The 22,681-nt window shown below is 37.7% G+C and overlaps 2 protein-coding genes across 3 annotated transcripts in view; one reads left to right on the top strand and one right to left on the bottom strand.

Moving 5' to 3' along the window:
- Nucleotides 1-22,681, top strand: part of LOC146476105 (uncharacterized) — a 53,074-nt gene that overhangs the window by 16,407 nt on the left and 13,986 nt on the right. For both annotated transcript variants that reach the window (XR_014865711.1, XM_085114980.1), the window contains exons 3-10: nt 7,806-7,953; nt 8,071-8,334; nt 8,867-9,040; nt 9,974-10,216; nt 13,093-13,281; nt 13,930-14,240; nt 16,732-16,879; nt 19,766-20,068. Coding sequence is in view for 1 of the 2 variants with exons in the window: in XM_085114980.1 (XP_084971106.1) it covers nt 7,806-7,953; nt 8,071-8,334; nt 8,867-9,040; nt 9,974-10,216; nt 13,093-13,281; nt 13,930-14,240; nt 16,732-16,879; nt 19,766-20,068 (1,780 nt within the window). In the remaining variant the exon portion in view is untranslated. The remainder of the gene's footprint in view (nt 1-7,805; nt 7,954-8,070; nt 8,335-8,866; nt 9,041-9,973; nt 10,217-13,092; nt 13,282-13,929; nt 14,241-16,731; nt 16,880-19,765; nt 20,069-22,681) is intronic.
- Nucleotides 636-5,743, bottom strand: LOC146476106 (uncharacterized). Its single transcript, XM_085114986.1, has 2 exons — nt 4,351-5,743; nt 636-922 (listed from the first exon to the last, which is right to left on the bottom strand). The coding sequence occupies exon 1, from the start codon at nt 5,617-5,619 to the stop codon at nt 4,708-4,710; it is 912 nt and encodes a 303-aa protein (XP_084971112.1). The 5' UTR covers nt 5,620-5,743; the 3' UTR covers nt 636-922; nt 4,351-4,707.

Genomic DNA, 22,681 nt, shown 5'->3' with positions numbered 1-22,681 from the left:
CGCTTACTGGTCCTTTCTAGATGTGATTTTATGAGCAAGCATCTCACAGTGAAAACAAGAAAAATCGGTTCCAAGACCGGACTTTTCCTTATTGCAATTAAAAAGGATGTTAAGTTTAAAAGAAATTCGTTTTCATTACGCTTTTCTGTTATATGTAAAATTAGTCTGCTTATTGTCACAGTAACGCAACAACGGTTGGAATTTTAAACGAATTATAGTAACTTCAAAAGCGTCGTGTGAAGTGCTTAAGTCAAAACCCAGGCTGATTTTAATAGATTATCAAGAACAACATTAAATTACTCATAAGGCAAAGTAAGAAAAATCGGCCTTATACCACATAGCAAAAACCATCTTTAAAATTTATCCGTTTTGCGGGACATTTCCTGTTTAAAAAGGGACATTCTCTTAAGCTCTGTTTGCTTTTATTAATAATGGTAAAGTCTAGTTCAAACTTTGCTCTAATCGTGCGGTGCTTCCTCTATCAATACCGAATATAAAAATACCATGGATCTTCTTTCCTTGGAGATGAAGAGTCAGTTCGGAATATGAATTTCACAATGCCGTGCGGGTACTTTCGGGATCCTCGCGGTTCAAATTTGCTCTTTTTTTTTTTTTTTAATTGAGAATACACACACATACACAAAATTACAAGCACTACTACAAAATATCAGTACAAGGTATCATCTACTCGATCTTTTACATATTCATAATAATAATAATAATAATATTATAATAATATTTACGAAATTGTTACATGGTAAGACCTTCCAATGAATATTTCTGATTAAGATTTGCTATAAAATCAATCATGGAAATTTCACTACACAATATCTTTTGATTATATAAATAATACTTAGCATATAAAAGGGTGAAGTTGAGCTTTCTGACGAAATACGAATCTACATTTTTATCATCAAATTTTCTACCAAATAATATTTCTATCTGTGAGTAGCGTAAGGAGGTGGCATTTTCATTGTTGAACCACTTTATACCTTCCGAAAAAAATTGTTTTGTCAAAGTACAGTTTTGTAAAGTGTGAATAATTGAATCGTTCATTTGGCAGTACTCGCAAAGCATATTGTCTTTTATACCATACAAAAATAACTCCTTGTTAGTGACTATTATTCTATGCAAGAGTTTAAAGTAAGATTCCCTTAGCTTGTTGTCTTTGCATAAAAATTGGATTTCACTGAAAAACGATTCCAGGGGGATTTGGTCTACCCGTAAATCACAAGCCCACTTTGTTTTCGCTTTGAGTTCGGTTTTCTCTGTGTTAATTAATAATCGATAATAATCTTTGTTTTTCATTTTAAGCAAGCTAATAGAGGTTTCTGATGAAAGTGGGAACATCTGTTCTGACAGGAAATTTGTTTTATCTATGGGGGTCGCCCTCGCCATCCCTAGGAGATGCCTAGGGATTGCGGAGATGACTTGCCAGTAAGCAAGGAAATTACACTTTACCTGATATTTCTCTATAAATTCTGCGTACGGTAGAAAATTACCCTCCAAATTTAGAAGATCCTGTATAAGGTATACACCTTTCGTCAGCCAATTTCTATAAAAGATAGTAGATCCATCCAGCAGAATATCTTTGTTGTTGAATAACACAAATTCCTCATATGGAGAATCTTTGTAGGATATTTCTAGCTCTAGAAAATTTTGAAGAATCGATTTATAGAACTGGGGTAAATTTATCCGCGCAAGAATCTTCTTGTCATAATTACATCTTAACAAAAAGATGAGACCGCCAAATTTTTCCAACAGATAACTGGGAATGACCTTCCAAGATTCCTTGTAAGTTTGCCCTTCAGGTAAAAATCTCGAAATCCATGCTAGGTTCAGCGACTTTACCATGACATCTATACTGGGTGCGCGTATACCTCCTTTGACATAGTCTGAGATCATAACTTTACGTTTGATTTTGTCTTTTTTCTTTCTCCAGATAAATTTGAATATGGCAGAGTTAACAGCATGTATATAGTCATTTGAGGTGTTAAGATTTGAAATCATGTGAACCAGTTGCGAAATTCCAAGGCTTTTGGCTATGAGGCATCTTCCAAATATTGTAAGATTGCGGCAGTTCCAGATGTCCAGAACAGTTTGCAATTTCTGCAGTTTGGCTTGGAAGTTATATTTTTCATTTTGCTTTTCATCATAAGAAATATACGTCCCTAGAACACGAACAGGCTCTTTAGGCCACTTAAATCCGAATGGTTTCTCTTCACAATGTCTCCAAGGCCCGAGCCACATGGCTTTAGTTTTCGAGGGGTTTAATCTTAAACCAGATATGTCGCCAAAGTTGTCTAATACAGTGATGGCTCTTCTGACTGAATTGCTAATTCTTATTCAGGAGGGTGGTGTCATCGGCAAATTGACTTATTTTAAATTCCCTTTGAAAGATATTGATTCCCTGAATTTCCTTGTCTTGTCTAATCTTACAAGCTAAAAGTTCAACTGCGGGAATAAAAAGATAGGGCGATAAGGGACATCCTTGTCTAACTCCTCTTGAAAGTGCGAAATAGTTTGTACTGAAACCATTATTTAGGACAGCACTCTGGGTATTAGTGTAAAAGGTAGAAACCCAACGTTGGATAGATTCCCCGAAGTTGAATAATGTAATTGTTCTTTGGATAAAATTCCATTCAATCGTGTCAAAAGCTTTTTGAAGGTCTAGCTGTAGAAGGATACCTGGAATGTTCTGGATTCTTGTTTGTTCCAGAATGTCATTGATGAGTCTAATATTTTCACCAATGTACCTTCCTTTTTTAAATCCTGTTTGGTCTGGGCTAACTAGAAGCAAGAGGACTTTTTCTATTCTCTTAGCAATCACTTTGGATGCAATTTTGTAATCTAGGTTAAGTAGCGTAATTGGGCACCAATTATTTAGTGAGGAAAGATCAGAGTCTTCTTTCGGGATAAGGGTTATAACGCCTCGGCGTTGGGAGATAGACATCTCACCTGCGTTGTACGAATCATTGAAGCTATCCACAAGATCCTGGCCAAGTATATAAAAAAAAAAACAATTATAAAACTCCCACGTAAAACCATCCTCTCCTGGCGATTTTCCCCTTTTAAAAGTTCGGAGAATATCTTGGCATTCATTAACAGTAATTTCACCTTCCAGTTCATCTCTTACTTCATTTTCAAGTTTAGTTATGTCTAGGTTTGTAATGAAGTCATCAAAAGAATCATTACCGGCCGTGTCCAGAGGAGACGTATAAAGATGTTTATAATACGCTTCGATTTCCTCTAATATTTTCGCTTCGTCAAGAATCGTTTGCTCATCTGATTTCTTTAAGGACTTAACCACCTTACGATTATAGTTTCTTTTTTCTAGGTTAAAAAAGTAGTTAGTCGGTTTTTCCACCATGTTCAATCCATCTCGTTTTGGAGCGAATAATTGAGCCCTTACCTTTGTTTTCATAAATAAGGCGAAACTCCTCCTTCAGCACTGAATATTCTATTTTTGATTGGTTCATACGGGTGGTATTATCATCGCTGGAGACGAGGCTTTCCAGTTCCTCTAGTAGCTTTTGAACGTCCATCTCTTTTTTCCTTACGTTTTTAGCTTTATTTTTGGCATACGGGATCGTTAGACCTCTCAGTTCCATTTTAATTAATTCCCATCTGAGTCTTTTGTCTTTTAAATTACTATATTTTTCACTGATGCAAGTAAAATTTTCTCGTATTAGTTTGACATATTTCTCATCCTCTAGAAGAGAATTATTAAACTTCCATAAGCCCGGTCCTCGCTTAACGTGAGGTGGATTTAAGGTGAGTTTGACTGCTCGATGGTCTGGGGCGATTGACACTTTAGTGTCAATCTGTTCGACCCATTGCGTAAGGTGTTGAGCTATTAAAAAGAAGTCGATGCGCGAACAAAGTTTTAGTGCGTTGGATTCATACGTGTAGCTCTTTTTATGTGGGTTTCGTTCTCTGAAGATGTCAACTAGTTTGAATACGTTCATCAACGTAAGAAGTTTGTCTCTAGCAATAGTCGGCTTCCAAAAGGTGCCGCCTGTTTTGTCAATTGCCTGCAAAGTTATGTTCCAATCACCACCTACAATAACATTTTCAATGTCTGTGTTGGACACGAGATATGTGTTTAAATAATGCAAAAATTCTTGCCGTTGTCTTTGCTCATTTGGAACATAGATATTACATAAAGAAAATTTGCTTCCATTGAGACAATTCTTCCGTTTGGGTCTTTGTGCGAATTTTCAAACGTGAAGTTGAAAGAAGGGTTCATTAAGATACAGACGCCTTTACTGTGAGTAGTTCCATGTGAAAAGAAAATAACACCTCCCCATTCGCTACTCCAAATATTTTCGTCGTTAGGTTCTGAATAACTTTCCTGTAAAAAATAAGCTTCACAATTTTGATCTTTTAGAAAGCAAAATATACTTTTCCTCTTCACCCGGTTTCTTAAGCCCCTAACATTTAAAGTTATAACATTAAATTTCTCGCATGCTGCCCTGATTTTCTATCCCATGGAACAATTTCGCCTTAGGTGTAACGAGTACTATTCTTAAAATTAGTTTGAAATGTGTCGATCGGAGAGACCCGCAAACAGAAACACAACACGACACAAATTTGTAGAAATTAATTAATTGCATGCAGGTCCTTATGTGATTTTTGGCTTTTTTCCGTCCTCAATTGAGAGTTGTAAGTATAAATAGTTTGTATTGCATTGGTTATAAATTAAAGTCAAAGATTGTATAGATCATCTTCACAATAGATTCTAATCGGTTTACCTTCTGGGGAAGTTTTAACAAAAATCTTGCCATCCAAAGTCCAGGCACTTAACAGCAGGTTGTCTTTCTTCACTTGATTTGCTTTTTTCATATTTTTTTTCCTGAAGGGAGTAAGGTTTTCATTGATAAATATACCCTTGCAACTTGCAATTGCCGCAGAAGAAGAACCAGGGAACATGTCGGCAAGCTTGATCTTTTTTAGGTCGGTTCGCTTCTTGTATAGTAGCGTCTTCTTCTTGTGACTAATAAATTTCACTATAATGCCTTTTGGATTGTTTTTTCCAGTAAACAGTTTGTGTGATATATCAATATCTTCAGGCAGTATTTCGACTTGGAGGTGTTCTCCGAGCTTGATGACCGCTTGTTCGGTCGAAGCGTAAAGATCCTCTAGAATCCCATGAATTTCTAAGGAATTTTTGCGCGTATATTGCTCAAGGTTGTCCTGCTGTTCGTATAACTCGTTAACCTCATTTCGCTGGTCATCTACTTTCTTCTTTAAGCATTCAACAGACTTGTTTAGCTGGTCGGTTAATATTTCTGCTCCTTTTAGGGATTCTTTCAAAGTGTTGATTTCGGTTGACTGTTTATTGAACGAAGCTTTCAACTCCCTCATTTCGTCCGCCATACTCCTGCTTTCTGTGCGCATTTCTTGAAGGGTTAGCTGGACATTCTCGAGCAGTTTCATTATTTCTTTTAAACTAATTTCCTTTTCTTCGTTCTGCTCGCAACTGCCTTCGTTGGTGGCACTATCTTCAACGTTCGACTCTCCTTCGGCGGTTGCCATGTTTTGTTTCTTGGCGATGCTGTTTTCTTCTTCGATGGATCCTCTGGCTCCGCGCTTGTGCTTCTTTCCCTTTCCGGACATAGGATACACTTATTACTAAAGGTCCTAGCGTTTAGAGTGCATTTGTTAGCCTAAGTATCTTTTGAGGACGGATTTGAAGTCTCCGCCTAAAGGACACGTCCGACCACGCCGGAGTCACGCATGCTCTCTCAAATTTGCTCTTATTAGTTTTCTAGAACGTTAAGCGCTCCCAGAGAAAACTAAAGGCATGAAGTTTGTTCTCTACTTAAGGGATTTTTGTAGCCAGAAAATAAGCGAAATTGGTTTCACGAGTTCTGCCACCATATGCTCGATATTTTCTGACCGCCACTCTTGTGCTTGCTCCCAAACTATATTTTTTCTCGACCTGAACATTCTTACATTTAAAGATGCCCACGTAAAGAATATAACGTTTGTTATTCCTTAGATGGAGTGATTTTTGACATATTTCAGATCACCATAAAATCGGGGGTTTACGAATATGCTGCTAATAAACGAACTTTTTTGAACGGGCCATTTTTCTTATTTATCATGTTGAAATATTTAGTTTGGCCCGTGGAAAGTGAGCGCGCTAGGCCGAGATGCGTGGAATCCACTTTGACACAATTGGCCATTTCAGTACTTCATGTTACTCCTGTTACTTTGCACGCGTCAGCACAGTTCACGGAAGCTTTTAGATAAAAGCCAAGGTCTCTGGTTTAATCTCATGCTTTTTATACACGTAAATGACTAGCTTTAAACTTAAGTGCTCCCCATATTATCAAATGATTCTTTTCAGGTGAAATTTTCGAGTTTATATTGAGATGTTCAAGCGAGATGAAAGAGCCTTCCCAGGGAAATATTTAACTTGAAATCAGTGAAATTAATACCCTGTCTCTCGTATCATGCTACACTTCTAAACTTCCGTTGTTTTTCAGCTAGAAAATGTAAATGCTCCCTTTTTACGTGACCTAAAAGCAGAATTTGCTTAAAATATTGCAAATGAAGTCCACCGCAAGAAAAACTGAAAAAATCGCGCACCGACGTAAATGTGAACATCAGCCGTTTCTCGACTTGCCACAGGGATGAAATGCTTCCATTGTTTTACCTTTGTATACATTTATCACCAGAAAGTAGAAAATAAAACCTCCTTGATGCCCATCTGTGAGAATACACTTGCCAATCAAGGTTAGTTTACGCAAGAGCTTTAGTCTCTAATCTGAGCGCCAAAAGCGCGTTGACCCTTGATCACGTAAGTAAAGTGGACAGTGGCCAACATCAAACATAATCGCCTTTATTGTGATATACATATTGTGAAATCTCTGTGTGCGTGTTTAACATGCACAATTTAGGAACAAGGAATCAATGAACAAATACAACAAAAGACTGTTTTAACTCTTTAATTTCCAACAAAGCTCAACCTGAAAAGAATCTTTTTAGTTATTAGGCGGAAAAGGTGCTTAGTAAATTCAGGCGGGAAACACACACGACAAATATTTATTCTTTATTTCCGAGTTTTCAGGAAAATATAAAAAAATCGAATAGAACAATGACAAGGCAATATTTCACATTAAGTGTCGTTTTTCACAAAACCAATCAATACACCTTACATGAACAGTTTTCTGTATTAATCTCCCCACATTAAGTTCTGAAAAAAACTACCGAATGCAGATTCTTTACCTTAGAAAGAGTAGATCCTGGTTTCATTCAAGGAACAATGTCAGTTCTTGCTGTTAGGTGATACCTGCGAAACTAGATTTGAGGCGAAGAGAAAAAATTAGCCATACCAGTATAGCCCCAAAATTTTCTCATCTTTTTGTAATGAAAAATCTATCAACAGTTATGGTTACAGTTACATTATTTTGTCTAGTTTTAAACTATGATGTCATGTATCCAAAATAACTTCAAAAACCTGTCAAACCGGTGATACCGACCATGACTGCCATAAGATAAAAATAGAGCATGACATCGTTGATAAACCTGTCAAACCGGTTAATAACCTGTTGGTAAGGCTAAAATAATTAATTAATTTCACGTTAATGAGAATCAACGGCATTTTATTCATGAGATCAAGACAATGGGCGATGACGTCATCAGCGTCAATGTGTTCCACCGCAGATTAATGAGATTCCACCGCAAAAAAGAGGAAACTGTGGTCCCTGCCACACAGTATCTACTGTGGTACATTAGTAGAAAATCTTAGTAATTTCATTATCACAATAAATACAATTATATTTCTTTTGTCTTAGATCTTCAGGGGAAATAACGACAGGAACACAGAGGAAAAGAACATTCTCTACGAAGGAATCTTAACCAGGTGGCTGCGATTTGTGGGCAAAACTATGTGCAGTAAGTTTTGCATGAGAACAGAAGTGTTTGGAGTAAAGAAATATCCAGGTTAATGCATCTTTTTTTTTCTGAATTGTAACTGAGTGCTTTCTGTATTAACCCGTCAGTTTTATTGTGACTTTGGTGTGCATAAAGCTCATAAATTTTGTTTTTGTTAACAAACAGCGAACCTTGCCCTTAAAAAGCCCACGGCCCAGTCTTCTACCTATAATCATGAGGCGAGTTCAACAAACGCAGTGGACGGGGTTCGTAACACCAACTGGAATGATGATATAGGCTGGTGTAGCCAAACCAACAAGGACAATCCCAGCTGGTGGCGAGTGGACCTGGGTTCATATCACGTGCCAATCTCTGACGTTTTCATAATAAACGTGCTTAGAAGGATCTTTTATCACATTTATAGGAGTGAATACCTCAAAATAACGCTTGGTAAATACGCTAAACATAGCGGTTTGAAAGTTAATCATAAGTCAAAAGTTTGTTGCGTTGGAACACCATCATAAATTGAGAGTGACACTTAAAACAAAATCTAACCAACGACAAACCTGTCAGGTCTATAGCCTTTGAATTTACGTTGAATTAGAATTTGAAAATGTTGGTTTTTGAGAAGGGAAGAAAATCAAAGGACTTTAGACCTCTCAGAATAACGAGAGCCAATAAAGAACTTACGGCCGCCATATGATGCTAAGCCGGCCGGGATAGACTCGGTCCACATTAGTTGGAGTCGAGTGCTCTCATCCCTTCAAAATTCCTGCTCCCCATTGAAGTTTTCCCGTCAGCCTTTCACAGAGAAACTTCAATTAGTGTCCAATGTGGCGCTTTGCATAAATCGGAATTGATTTTAGTAAATAAAGGTAAAATAAAACTTTTTTTGCTTCAGAGACTCTATGTTGTCATAATTTTCCAACGAAACATATTTCAAATATTAGGAAAAATCTACAGTAGTGCTTTATTATTTTAGGTGACAACAGCGACGTGCAAAGTAATCCTGAGTGTGTTGGAAGGTACAGTTTCCGTGGTTTCGCAGCATCAGCTGTGTGTTACAACAATCCACTGAAAACTGGCAGATATGTTGGTATCATGACTACAAGGAGACAGATTCTTAACTTGTGTGAAGTGGAAGTCTACTCACGAGGTAAATTAAGCATTGTAAGACGGTAGAGGCACATATCTTCTTAATGACTTGCCCAAAGGAAAGCAGTGACTTTTTTCTGTAATGGATGACTCGAGGGTGACTGAGCATGCAAAGAGTCTCTGTTTGCCTGGACTCAAAATTGTTCACTCGAATGAAAAATCGTTGTTAGATAATAGGTATAAACGATAAAAGATAAGACTAAACAGCTTTCTGGGAAGCGTTTCAAATACGAGCTTATTTGCATTCTAATTTGTTTGAAAATTAAAGCAATTGCGGATTTTGGGGCTTGTTTCGCGGAGAAGTAGAAAAAACAGAACAACACACACACAAAAAAACAAACAAAGAAAAAAATCAAACCAAGAAACAAAACAAAACAACAATAACTGACAACAATAAAACCCCACGAAATTTCGCATGCCAGCTAGATCTCCCCATTATTCTATCACGTCGCATCGTTTACGACGCACACGTTACAAGGGAAAACGTTTCTTCAATTGAGTCTGTACATCAGTGCGGAATAAGCGTTGTGAAGTCGAAATGAACTCAGAAAAAAAAATTCTGAGTCCTCCCAACGGTAGTCGAACCCATGACCCCCCAGGTGCCCTCGGATGTACTACCACTAAGCTAAGGGGACTCGTTGTGAGCGAGGTCAGAAGGTCATGTGTCCTACTGGAACTGCAAGGCTCAAATATGTTAACAGTGAAGTAAGAAATGAATATGTTGCGTTTTTGACAACGAGTCCCCCATAGCTCGATGGTAGAGCATCCTGCCGACACCTGGGAGGTCTTTGGTTCGACTCCCATTGGCCGAGGGATCAGAATTTTTTCTGAAATTATTTCGACTTCAGAATGCTTTTTCATTGATGCAAACTGATTTAAAAGGCAAAGCTATCGCTAGTTTTATTTTATCATCATTGTTGTTATTTCTTTCAAGAAAACCTGGCATATAACAAGTCGACGGCGCAGATCAGTGACGCAAATTCTGGGGTGAGTAGTAGAGCAGTGGATGGAAATAGCGACACAACCTTCAGCAGTGGATCATGTTCACAGACTGGTCTGGCTACTAACCCTTGGTGGAGAGTGGACCTGGGACGAGTGGAGCCTGTGAATCAAGTGTACACAGTCAACAGAGGAGATTGCTGTGGAGATTGGTTAAATTCATTTGAGATTAGAGTGGGTAGGCCACAATTTAGGTTGATTTCGTTCGATATTTAAGCAGATTAGACTTTTGCAAATCTGCTTACGTCCTATCTTGAATTTGGCATGCTACTCAAAATCGACTCTAAGGCGAATAGCGAAAGGTGCTCATCACGGGCAGTTTAAATTGCAAAATAAATATGTGCATCGGGTTTCTGTACTTGCAAAAAATATGATAGCCATCACACTTACAGTTACGATGAACAGATATTGCTGAACGTCCTGACTGTTATATATTTGGCCAGTTTGTGCAAGGTTCTTGGGCGATCGTTAATCAAAACATGCTTCCTTAACAGGGCAACTTCATGCGGTAACGACTCTGTTGCATTATGCTACCTGTTGCAAACAACTTCCCATCAAGAAGTCCTACATCTTGAGAAGGGAAGGCGTTTGAGGGAAATGCAAACTTTAGCAAACTCACTCCTAGTCCAAGAGATTTCGACAGTTAAGTCCATACTGCCTCCTTAACGTTACGGTGAATCTTCATCGGTGCCTATAGTTCAACTGAGGTAGCGCTTCTCGAATATATCACAGATACCCAAACCCCTTTATCGAACTAAAGCCTATAGATATGGCTATTTTATATTTCATTGGTGTTTTAATAAAATGAATTCCCGAGTTTTCCGCACAGTCAAGCCTTGAAGTTTCAGATCACCGTGCTAGAGTTCAAACTCAATGCGATTTTTATATTTTGGAAATTTGTTTGTGAAGGTCAGGATGCGAAAGGCTAAAAAACGTGTAAGTTGTTATTTTCCTTAATTTGACTGGGCTGCTAAAGTTGCAGAAATTTTTTAGGACTGCAAGAAAAACACGCGGAGTAAACGCACAGAAATGGCTTTCAAAAAAAATAATAAAATATTTTTTTAGAATTATTGAATTCTTCGACACGTTTATGTGGACTATAAATGTTTCTTGTATCTGGCCAAATTTGACAGAAATTGACCAATTTGTTTTGTTTTAACTCTTGAAAGCGTCCCCTCCAAGCGAAAATTAAAGTTTGAGGAAACAGCGCTTAAAAAAGAATTATTGCTACACAAACAAGTACCGCTGCATGAAGCCTTTACGACAATTTCTCAGCAAATATTCACTTCTTTTCAATTGTTTTGTTTGTAACTTCTTACTGGAAAGTTTATTTCTATGAAAAAACAAAACTGAAAATCTTAAACTTTTCTCTCTGAGTATTGATATTCAAGTAGTTTAAGGCAGTTTTTAAATTTCGTTCTAATGGATCGTAGTCGGTGGAATTTGGATACAGTATGCTGAAAGGATGAAGGTTGACGGCACCATAGATTTTCAGTTAGTGAATGGAATTCGATTTCATTTATATGAATGTTTGCTTGAAGCTTAAGGAATCAAGGCATTGTTCGTCTTTTTATTTTCTTCAGACTGATGATACTCACTTAGTGCTGCAACCCTTATTCCTAACTGCACAATGCCATTTATTGTGGCTACTGCCTTCTAGGAAGGCGTAGCCACTATGCTACCGTGTTGTATACGTAAGTCCGTAAATCGGCAGCTTTCGGAATTGCAGAATCTACCCGAAGCTGGGTCGAGTTCACCACGACAGGTTGATGAGATCTCAGTCGGCTTTATTTGTACGGAAGATCCTTGTATTTCAATTCAAAATGGCTGCCGCATCTCTCATACGTGAATTTTCAAGGTGGCGGATTGTTGTTCTTGGAAGAAAAAAACAGGTTTTCTGTAAATCAAAAGAACAACTTCTAAGGAACACTCGGCTGCTTAAAAAGAGGAAATCAGTGTGTTCATAGCGAAGAAATTCCTGTTCGAGATTGTGTCGAGGCGAAACATGTGCGATCGCAAACAAGATCTGCAAATCATCATATGAGCTGTAGACGTTCTCGGAAATTTTTGGGTGTTCCTGGGAATCTACTTTACAAAATACTACTGGTTTGAATGTGAATTTTACCGTGCTTTATGTTAAATTGATCGATTTGTCATATTTCAAATAGCTTTGGCGAAATTTTCGAAAAACGTACTAAGTTTTTATGTAATAGAGTCGAGAAATTGTGCCTTAGTGACTCGCAGTTCGCTTGGATCAGTCGTCTTCACGTAGCTTCACTCGAGGCGAAAATTGAGGAAATTTGCTTCTCAGGCGTGAACACAGGTCTGTCTGAATAAATTATTCAATTAAGAAAGCTTATTGTCTGTTTATCTGTGTGTCTTGATTCATGGAATCTTTTCACAATGCGATCTCATGTAAACCACGGGAGAGCCAAACCATATCTATTACTGTCCCCTGTGTAGGAACATTTTTAAGCGCAAGTTAAAAAATTATCTTCTAACGAGTCGATTTTAACTTTTAATATTTAATATTTTCAACATTTTTTTTAATTGCATTGTAATTATTGTAATTATTAGATAGCTTTTAGGCCTGGAAAGGCCCCCCCCCCACCCCCCCCCCCCCCCCGCCGCCGGGAGAGTTTAATAAATTAGAGCTGTTCATTTATCCCTCTGAATTTTATACAACATTTCTTTTTTACTGCAATATTCTACAAAAAATAAGTAGTAGCCACCTGCATGCTGTCATAGACTGCCTTTTATTATCGGGCTAAGCCACAATGCTCATTACAAATTGCATATGTTGTAACAAAATGCTGCCTTAATCAAACTCCGTATGTCATCACAAAATTATTAATGCCGATGAGCAACGAGCACTAAAAGCCACCTTTTTAATACAACAGGGGCCACATACTCAAAACAATACGAGGAATATCTTAATCTCCTTAAAAACTGAATTTTCAACCCAAATTGCGCTAACTTTTTACAGCCCAGATCAATGTTTCCAAGAAATGCGTTCCTCCAGCAGAGTATATACTTGTTTATTTTCTCCACCAGGCCCAGCATCCAATGACGGGGGCGTAACAAATCCTATCTGTGGTGCTGGCTTCAGTGTTTCTGAAGGGAAAGGAGCTTCCTTCTTCTGTCGGCCCAGTTTGTTCGGACAATACGTGACGATTAAAAGTACTAAAAGCGGCATTGTTGCACTCACGCTCTGCGAAGTTGAAGTTTATTCTGCACGAAGAGGTACGTATGATATCCTCAGCCGTGAGTGTAACGTTTCAGAAGAAAATTGCTCACTGAAAATAGTAGCTTTAAAAAGGATTTCCAAGATTAAAAACACTTAGAATAATCTCTTGTTCAAACACACGTCTCTCAGCAGATTTTGAAATGTTATTGCCAATTGCTTTTGTTGACATCAATAATCACCCAAATGTTTAAACGTTTATTACAGGCTGTCTCTAAATAGAAAGGATGAAATGTAATCTATCACTGTCCTTGGATGAGAGATGTTATGGGGTACCTTGGCATGTTTTGAAGTTTTGAAAAGGTGTAATACAATTCAATACATCCATTGTTAAAATTTTTTTTGCCGCCCTTTCCCTTCCTTGATATATTTGTTGGAAGAAATACATGCGTGGAAATAATGGAAGGTTACCGCGTTTCGCCTACAGACATATTCTTGAATATGAATATATGAAACATATATTTGAATTGCGGATGAAAGATTAAAGAAAGGAAGATCATCGCAGTTATTTACATAGCTTAAATAACGGCGAGGATCTTTCATCCATTTAGACATAATTATTCTTATCTGGTGGCTAGCACTGGACCCAAACGAACCAGGTACAGTTGATTTTGTTTAACTATAAACATACATGATTTTGTTATCAGCGTGCGAAATTCAGGCACTTGGTCTGGCCAGTAGTCACATCTTCCCAGACAGCAGTTTCTCAGCCTCAACATCAAGAAATGGAACTGAAGCTTTCAAAGGTCGACTGAATGGGAACGACGCGTGGTCACCCAGCACCGATGGAAATGTCAATGACTACCTACAAATCAATCTACAGTACGAGTTCTTTATCTGCGCTGTAGCTACTCAAGGAAATCCGACCTCTAATTATTGGACAACGAAGTATAAGTTGCTTTTGTCAGTTAACGAAACATATTGGGTCACTTACCAGCAAGAATTTGGCTCAGATAAGGTTGGTATAAACACAGAATGCGAAGTTGCTTGAAAACATAAGCTGTGATATTTAAAGAGCCTGATAATGTTAGCTCTCATAAAATCATAAAAGTGTAAAGGAAACGTTCTTTAAGGCAAGTTTCATAAAGAAAAAAATCCGTTTAAAACTGGAAAATATCATGCATCCACTTCTTAATTTTATCCACATACGAGCTAGGTTATTTAAGGTGCTGCCACATACGTTAAGAAAAAAAGGTCAAGCGAAGGAGACACGAGAAGCGTGACAAATTAAAAGAAGCAAAGTATCGCCCACAATGCCGCGACATATCCGGGACTTTTGTTACGCTCTCTGGCGCTAAATTTGAAATCTCATCACACAAAGCACACAAAACAATAAAGAAGGTTGGCAGAAAATACGAAGTAGCGCTTGTAAACTTTCGACAATCAGTTAGTATAACCGAATATTGACACTCAGTTTGATATTTTCGGGGACGTTTTTCTATTTATTCCCTTCAATAAAGGTTGATAATGATTACTGTTACGCGATTTGCGTTCATATTTTCAGGCATAAAGAGATGGATTCCGAACAAAATCTGATCGGATTGAGTTCGATTGGTTCGATAATCGAACTTAGCTATGATCTCAAATGTCGGCAAACAACGAGGAGTGAAAGTTGGTCGGATGCATGGCGCGCTTTTTTATGTTATCTCTGAGTTGTTTCTAATAACTTACTAGATTGCAATAAAAGGTAAGTCTTTTATACATTTTGATCTCAATAAACGGATCGAAATTTGAATAATATTTTTTCACAAACAAAACTTGTTCCCACGTGAGTCACCAATTTGGCGTCGTTTTTTTTTTGGCCTTAAATTCTTTTCGCTAGGTGAAACGTACAGAGTAGTGTATTTTTTCACCTACTATGAATACCACACATTAGATGCAACAGGAACTGGTGTTGCTCGGCTCAAGCGGAGTTCTTAGATTATTGTTTTTTTTTTACCGTAAATAGGCTAGCGGCGCATGAATAGATTTTTTTATCCCGACTGCCATTGTCAATTCGCACATCTAAAAGTTTGATTGACAGCACCTATTTCAACGAAGCGAACACGAGGAGAGCCCGAAACAACGAAGCCAGTTACCTGTTACTCCGAAAATCGAAAGAATAACTTTAAGGAGTACTCGACAGTTTGAACAGTCCACATTCTAGAGTTCATGGCGAAGAAAGTACGCTTCGACAACAGAAGAGAAGAGTATCTACCATCGCAAATCGATCTCAAATAATCACTGGATTGTCGATTTACTGAAATACTATTTCGATTGACCAAATTTTCGTATGCCTAACAGTTTTCGCGATTTTTTTAATGAAACGTGGTAACTATTGTAAAGTAATCTTACGCAAACAAACATATGTCCTCGCGAGCGGATCAAATCTCATCTGCACGCAGGCTAAGACAACCCATTTATAAAACAAGGCGTCACTGTCTCGCATCTAGTGCTTTAAAGAACACCTAATGTCACTTGAAGATATCAGAATCAAGTTTAATGTTTAAACAAAGAATATAACAAAAAATGTTTCGCTCAAACTGAAACGTCTTTGAACACTGGAGCGCATTTTGAATGTTCCTGTGTTTTCCAGCCACAACTTGATATGAATGTTTTCCATGTTATATCAGTTAAGTTTTTTTGTCGTTACTGTTAAATTTTATATAGCTAGAAAATAAACTTGTTGCATTTAGTTTGCATGGCTTTCTCCTCTCCATATATTCATATCTTGGCACTTAGCCATGGCAATAACTAGTTTATGGAATAACATTTATGATAGTGATATAAAAAGGTATTGAGTCGGACCGGTATAGAACGGAGTTAGTCATTGTTGTGTCTCTTTAATGTAACAGTAACAAGTGTTAGTCTTTCTTCAAACCCCAATTTTAATTGACGGAAACCCCATACTGTGACCATTTTTTGGGAGACAGTGCTCATTGCTCGTATTTTCCCTGGTCCCTTCGGGCTCGGAAAATACTACGCAACTCGCAAAATATCCGCGCGTACTAAATGTAAAATCATCGAATAAGGCATACATTCTCACTATCTATATAACCAGGAAACTATTCTACGCGCAACGCTGGCATCTTTGTAATGCCTTGATGTTTTAGAGTCAATGCCACCCGTGTCTCGTGGGACTTTATCTGCTTATTTAAGTAATCTATTCCTACTTTTTGGTCCTTCTCGCCAAGTTACGCCGTTCTCGGATTTCAGAATGTTTTTTTTTTTACCTACCCACCTCCCCTTCGGCGACGCGTCCTACCCTCCCTTTCTTTGTCTTACGAACCTCTTTCTTTGCAAAATCTCGCCTCCGATATCTTAATTCAGCAAAGGCACTAAGTGGTTGTAATGACAGTGAAAATGGTTTACTATATTAACTCGTTCTCCGTTTACCTGACTATATGAATGGTTAGGTGCAGTTTAGATTACCTTTCTTAGCAAGAGTTTTGTTTTTTGTTGTATTACAGATCTTCAATGGAAATGATGGGAGAAACGACATAGTAAAACATAATCTTACGAACAGTTGGAGGGCGAGATTCATTCGGTTTGTGCCAACTGACCATCATTCTAGAAAGGCTCTGAGAGTAGAAGTGTACGGAGTACTTAAACCTACAGGTGACTTCATTACTCTATTGATTTAGATTTAGATATCTTGTTTTTTTTTTCTAAGTTGCATTTGATAAGAATATTGTGTCCGCCGCGAAAATCGTTAGAAGACGTTAAAAGACACCAATGCGGGAAATTGACGTTAATGGTTGATTTGTTTAATATTTTTATCGTCATCATCAGTACGCTAAAATAACCTCATTAATTAAGAAACATTAATTTGATATTTCAAATATCCACAAGGTATCTTCTCCTATTTACTGTTTCCAGATCGTATTATGATTGAATTCTGACTCACAAAATGTTAACGTCAAGTTGGCGTTTCCATTTCCTTTAACTTATAGCGTAGTCTTTCGAAAACGCAAATTTGAAGAACATCATCGTCAACAACAACAATTTGTTTGTACCAAAAACGAAAGAAATTACAATTAAATTTGGTTTGAACGAAATAGTTGGTAGCACTCCTTAACCCCATGCAGAATGGGCCCGATTGTTCGAAAGCCGATTAACGCTAATCCCTGATTAAAAGCTAACCTAGGTTTGAATCTCGCTCGTTAAAAATATTTTTAATGCTGATTTTTGGTTAAAGGCAACGAATATTATAAGTCCAAACTAAAGGGGAAAAATCTTTTGGAAGAAAGCTTATTGATTAGTTATTAAACTCGAATCAAACTTGACGTACCTAGGATTAGCTTAATTGGGCTTTGAACAACTGGACCCTGGGCTTTTTTTGTCCTCTGGGGCCGAAGGGGGGAGGGCTGATTGTCCCCCCTCTCCCTTAACTTTGCAGGTATAAAAGCTAATTACAGTGAGACTTGGAGGACAGATATTACGCCCAAAAGATATCCCCCTTTGAAGTCTGCAACGCGAAGTGATGACGTCATATATAGTTATCATAAGGTCATGATTGCCAAATGCTAGCCATCTTGGTTCGCTATCTTGGATTTCTGGATTTTCCCAAAACGTCATTATCAGGAAAGCGCCGAAATTTAACGAAAAGTGATCAAAACCAATATAGGAACACTATTATGAGCTAACAACATAAAAAATAAGGGAAGAAAATTGATTTTCCTTCATTTTGAAAAGGGATTTTCTATTTTCTAAAAAAAATTGCCTGTCCAAAATTGGTTGCCATGGTAAAATCAAAGTCTTTGAAATCTAACACACCACATCCAGTTTTTTCCAGATAAATTTCTGAAAAAGTCCTAAGGTTTGCTCAAATATTTTTCAAAAAAAGTTAATGAGGTTCAATGTCACCGTAGGCACAATCAAACTCACCCCGCCGTTCTAGATAGGGTTCAAGGTTTTCATTTAATTTCTTTGGTCAGGTAAAATAATAATAAAGATAAATAGAACAAAACTTGTCAGGTAAAAATAATAATAAGTGAAGAAGTAAATGAAAAAGTACAAGAAAGTGTCAATGAATTCAAAGTAATATATTGTTGGTTAAGACTAACGAATTTTGCTTTAATTTCTTGTTTTTAAGAAAAATTATTTAGACATTTAATAGGCCGTCAATATTATTCCAGATTTTAATCAAATATTATATTTACCATAATTCGTGCGAGCTTTAGGGAGATAAAAAAATCTGCAACGAGATGCAAGACGAGCACTGAAGCTGTGCTTTTTGTAAATTGGGAGGAATAAAAGTTGAAAACTTTTGGCAACTTACCATTAGAATAATAATAATTTTAATAATTAAAAAGCTTATAAGGCGCAAATATCTACATAAATATAATCAAATGCGCCATCCTAAAAATAATAACAATAAAAAAGAGAAACTTATGGCTAAAATTAAAGATAAAAACAAGTACAGTTTAATTTAATCAACATGTAAGGTTATTCTTTCAATCACGAAAGTGGAGGGGAAGTGGGGCTGCTTGTGATAAATGAACGATACAGTCATGTAGCCTGTATGTTACATTATTGATTCACTGCCAGCCACATAAAATTTAAAATAGACCTGTCTAGTACTTGGCTATTAGTAAGCAACACTTGAGAAAATCACTGGCAACCTGATGACTCGTGACTGACAGTTGGTCAACTACTAGAGCGTAGACAGTTCAAGTCCTTAACTCTGAGTTAAAGACGACAACCTCAACACTTTTCCTGAGTATAGCCATAAGGCCAGTAAAATGTTGCTTGTCGGTTTACTGGTAGTTGGCCAACAAGTTTCAATTTGTCATTTTTTATTACTATCATTATAACCTAGAAAACTGGTACATGAAGTACACCGTGTGGAATCTGATTATATCTGGCAATTTTAACAAGTTTAACTGAGCGAAGATTGGAGCAGAGTGAGCATTGATTTGAAAAAAAAATTCAGGCGAACAACTTTAGTTTCAAGCACGGTTAATAAGAATGGGAAGACAACAGCTTAGCATAACTAGATTAAAAATTGAATGTTAACCAAGTATCTGAGTTTAAACATTACCACGAGAGGAAGATCGATAACGTTGTCATGCCTACTACAACACTTTCTATTTTTGACGTGTAGATGCAATCTTTGAAGGGTTCATAAATTTCAACCACTTTAGGTCGGATTACTACATTTACTACGGCAATGGATAAAAGAACGAGTTTGTAGACCTCGTTTGCGTGCCAATTAGAAGATAAATTGTCAAAGAAGTTCCTTTCCTTTAGCGTGGTTCAATTTAACCACCAACCAGTAGACAAGCCAGGAAAATCCAGACGTTATCGGTTTAAAATTCGAAGGGCCGCAAGTGGCTGGAATATACATGTACAATGAATGGACTACCATCAACCAGAACAATTATTCTCTATCTTTTTGTCTCTTTTATTGTGATGACTTGTACTCATAAAACTGAGACCGCAGATATTAAAATGAACAAATTTGCATGAAATTTATTCTTATCTTTCATTGTTTTATTTCAGTTCCTTTTCAACCTCCTGACAACTTTACTGTGACTGCAGTCTCTTCCACCAGTATCAAGGCCAGCTGGAAGCTACCATTAGCCGGCTCCAACGGCGGAATCATCAAAGGATTTAAACTGTTCTACAAAAAGAGAAGCTTGGTGGGATCAGAGAATACTGAAGTTATTAATGATGGAAACACGTTTACTAAAACTGTCACTGGGCTTCTTACATACACGGAATATGAATTTCAAGTGTTGGCCTTCACTTTAGCCGGCGATGGACCGAAGAGTTCTAAATTGGTCGAGAGAACAAACGAAGATGGTAAGATCAAAACTAATGCTTCCTTGTCCTTCTTTTGTAGTTTGGCTTATGGTTCGAGGACAAAAAGCCTCTATACTGAAACTTGCTAAAAAGTGCAAAAATAACAAACGTGTAGCCTGAACTATTGTAAACTTATAATTGTGAGCAAATTTATTGGAGCCAAGCAGCCTTCTTTGGTTAAGTGCATTCGTCCTCTATTTAGGAAGACCGCTTTTTGTTTGTTTGGCTGACAAAACTTCTCAAAATGTGACTATATCCCCAGACTTTACGTTTACTGAACTTGTGATCATAATGTACGTTAAGGCGAACCCATTACACTTAAAGCTGAGTAAAGCAAAGTTGAATAACCAAAACTGGTCTAGTATGAAATGGTTGGTGCCAATAGAAAGCCGGTCTTGGTCTTCACACTGTGACGGAAGGTTTTTCCACTTCTGGATAACTATGGACTTAACGGTTCTCTGGCGTTTGGAAATAACTGACAACGGGGAAATTAGACTCAAATAGGCAACTCGGTTGCGGGAAAGAGCCGTCACTCTCTTGAGGTACGGGATCAAATCACGAACTGGTACACGGTAGCAATATGAGAAACTTGACTTGGGTCCAACAGCGTTTATTTTTAGAACTCGTACAACTTCTCGGAGATGTAATCGTACAGTTTGTTACAGATGCAATCGCGGATGTATTCGAAAAACAGTACAAACTGACTACGTTGTATATGATTAGAACAGCTAAAAGAAATACAAAGAAGTGCAAACACAGTTTGTTTGATCTTAGCGAAAGTAAACCACGAAATATATTTTTAACGCTGGAAGCTATTGTTGCCAAGGCTATATTTAAAAGTGACCTAAATTGAAAATTCCTTCAAACAATAAATTACAAGAGCAGCAGAGTCAGCAAAAGCTCTTGGAGCACGTACTAACGAAGTATGAATAGATTTGCAAGGTCAGCGAGCGGCTGTCGAAGCAGGTACCGTCTTATTTATTTAGCTTCGCCTAACTAAAATACAAACAGAATGGAAACAAACAAAAGAAATAAAAAAAATACCAAAGATATAATAATTATAAGTACGTAAATTATGATTATCCGGGTGAGTGTTGTCCTGAGAAGGACTGTTTGTGGTGACTTTGACTGACGTTTCGACAACCTGAGCGGAAGTCATCTTCAGAGTCAAGTGAATTGTGGAACGTCAGTAGGTGGTATATACGTCTCTGGTTGTTAACCTGATTGGTCAACGAAGTCCAGATGTTATTGGTCGTTTGTCAGTAAGCCGTGATATTATTGGCTGTGAGGACTGTAAAAAGTAATTGGTGCGTTTCGATCCGTCTTTTGTTAATCAAAAAGTCCGTGGGTCTATTGTTAGTAAAATGTCTATTGTTTGTCTGTTTTGTTGTTGTCGTCAATGAGTCGTTTGTATGGTGCAGGTAGTTGTAGGCAACGGTTGAGTGGCATTTGTTCTAAGTTAGTAAACCAGCTTTCCAGAGTGAGTCGTTGATAGTAATTTGTACAGTAGGTAATGCACTTGGCAGAGTCCCAGTCGATTCTGTGGTTCGTTTGTAAATGGTGCTCAGCAATGTGATTGTTGATATCACCATTTCTAGTTGCTCGTTTGTGTTCAGTCAGTCGTACGTTTAAATTTCTGCCCGTCTCACCAATATAAGTGGCCTGGCAGTCGCAGCATTTGATCTTGTAAACTGCTTCCTGTCTGCGGTTCGGTTCGTCTTTGTCCTTTACTTTCGTCAGTAGTTGTCGTAAAGTGCTACACGGATCATTGTAGGGTTGTAGAATCCGTGCGATAGTCTCAGAAGTTCCCCTTACGTAAGGTATAGTTACAGTAGTTACGGGAGTCGCGTCGTTGTTTGTGATGTTAGGTTCAGTGTTCCTGTAAGTGTTACGTCTAACAAAGTCCTTGTTGTAGTTGTTCTTATTAAAAACGTTGTCTAAGTAGTTGTTTTCGTCTGCGAGTCTGTCAGGTGAGTCACAAACCAGTTGTGCTCGCCTTGTTAAGGTCTGTATAGTCGTTGCTTTGTGAGAAGTAGGGTTGTAGGATGACTGGTCCAGTAGTCTGTCAGTATGTGTTGGTTTCCTGTAAACCGTAGTACTTAGTTTGTTGTCGTTGTTGTTACGGGTAACTAAGCAGTCTAGAAAAGGTATTTTACCATTTTCTTCGATCTCCTTAGTAAACTGTATGTCAGCATTCTGTCTGTTAAGGTGTTCGTGAAAATCGTCGAGCACTAGGTTGTCGAAACGTCAGTCAAAGTCACCACAAACAGTCCTTCTCAGGACTACATTCACCCGGATGATCATAATTTACGTACTTATGACATGACTCCTGGGTTCAACCATTTACAATATAATAATTAGGCAGGGAGACCACTACAGCGTAGCCAATTATAACGAGTATCCCTCGTTAATTATTTATATAAAAAAACGCTTAATAACTAAAACTACCAATATGTAAGCATAAAACTTGAGAGGAAACAAGGCGGGAGACCAAATTGCTAGAAGCAGCACGTTGGCGGGCATAGGAGGGACCTCGCTGTGTTACACCTAGGACAGATAGTTCTCCAAGTTCTAATGTCGTCAGCGTCGTACAAGTTCAAGGCCTTTTTATAA

This window comes from Pavona decussata, unplaced genomic scaffold (genome assembly GCF_977016875.1).
Source record: "Pavona decussata unplaced genomic scaffold, jaPavDecu1.1 SCAFFOLD_80, whole genome shotgun sequence".
Classification (NCBI taxonomy): Eukaryota; Metazoa; Cnidaria; class Anthozoa; order Scleractinia; family Agariciidae; genus Pavona; species Pavona decussata.
Note: the sequence above shows the minus strand (reverse complement) of the source record. Positions and strands in the feature narration are given on the sequence as shown.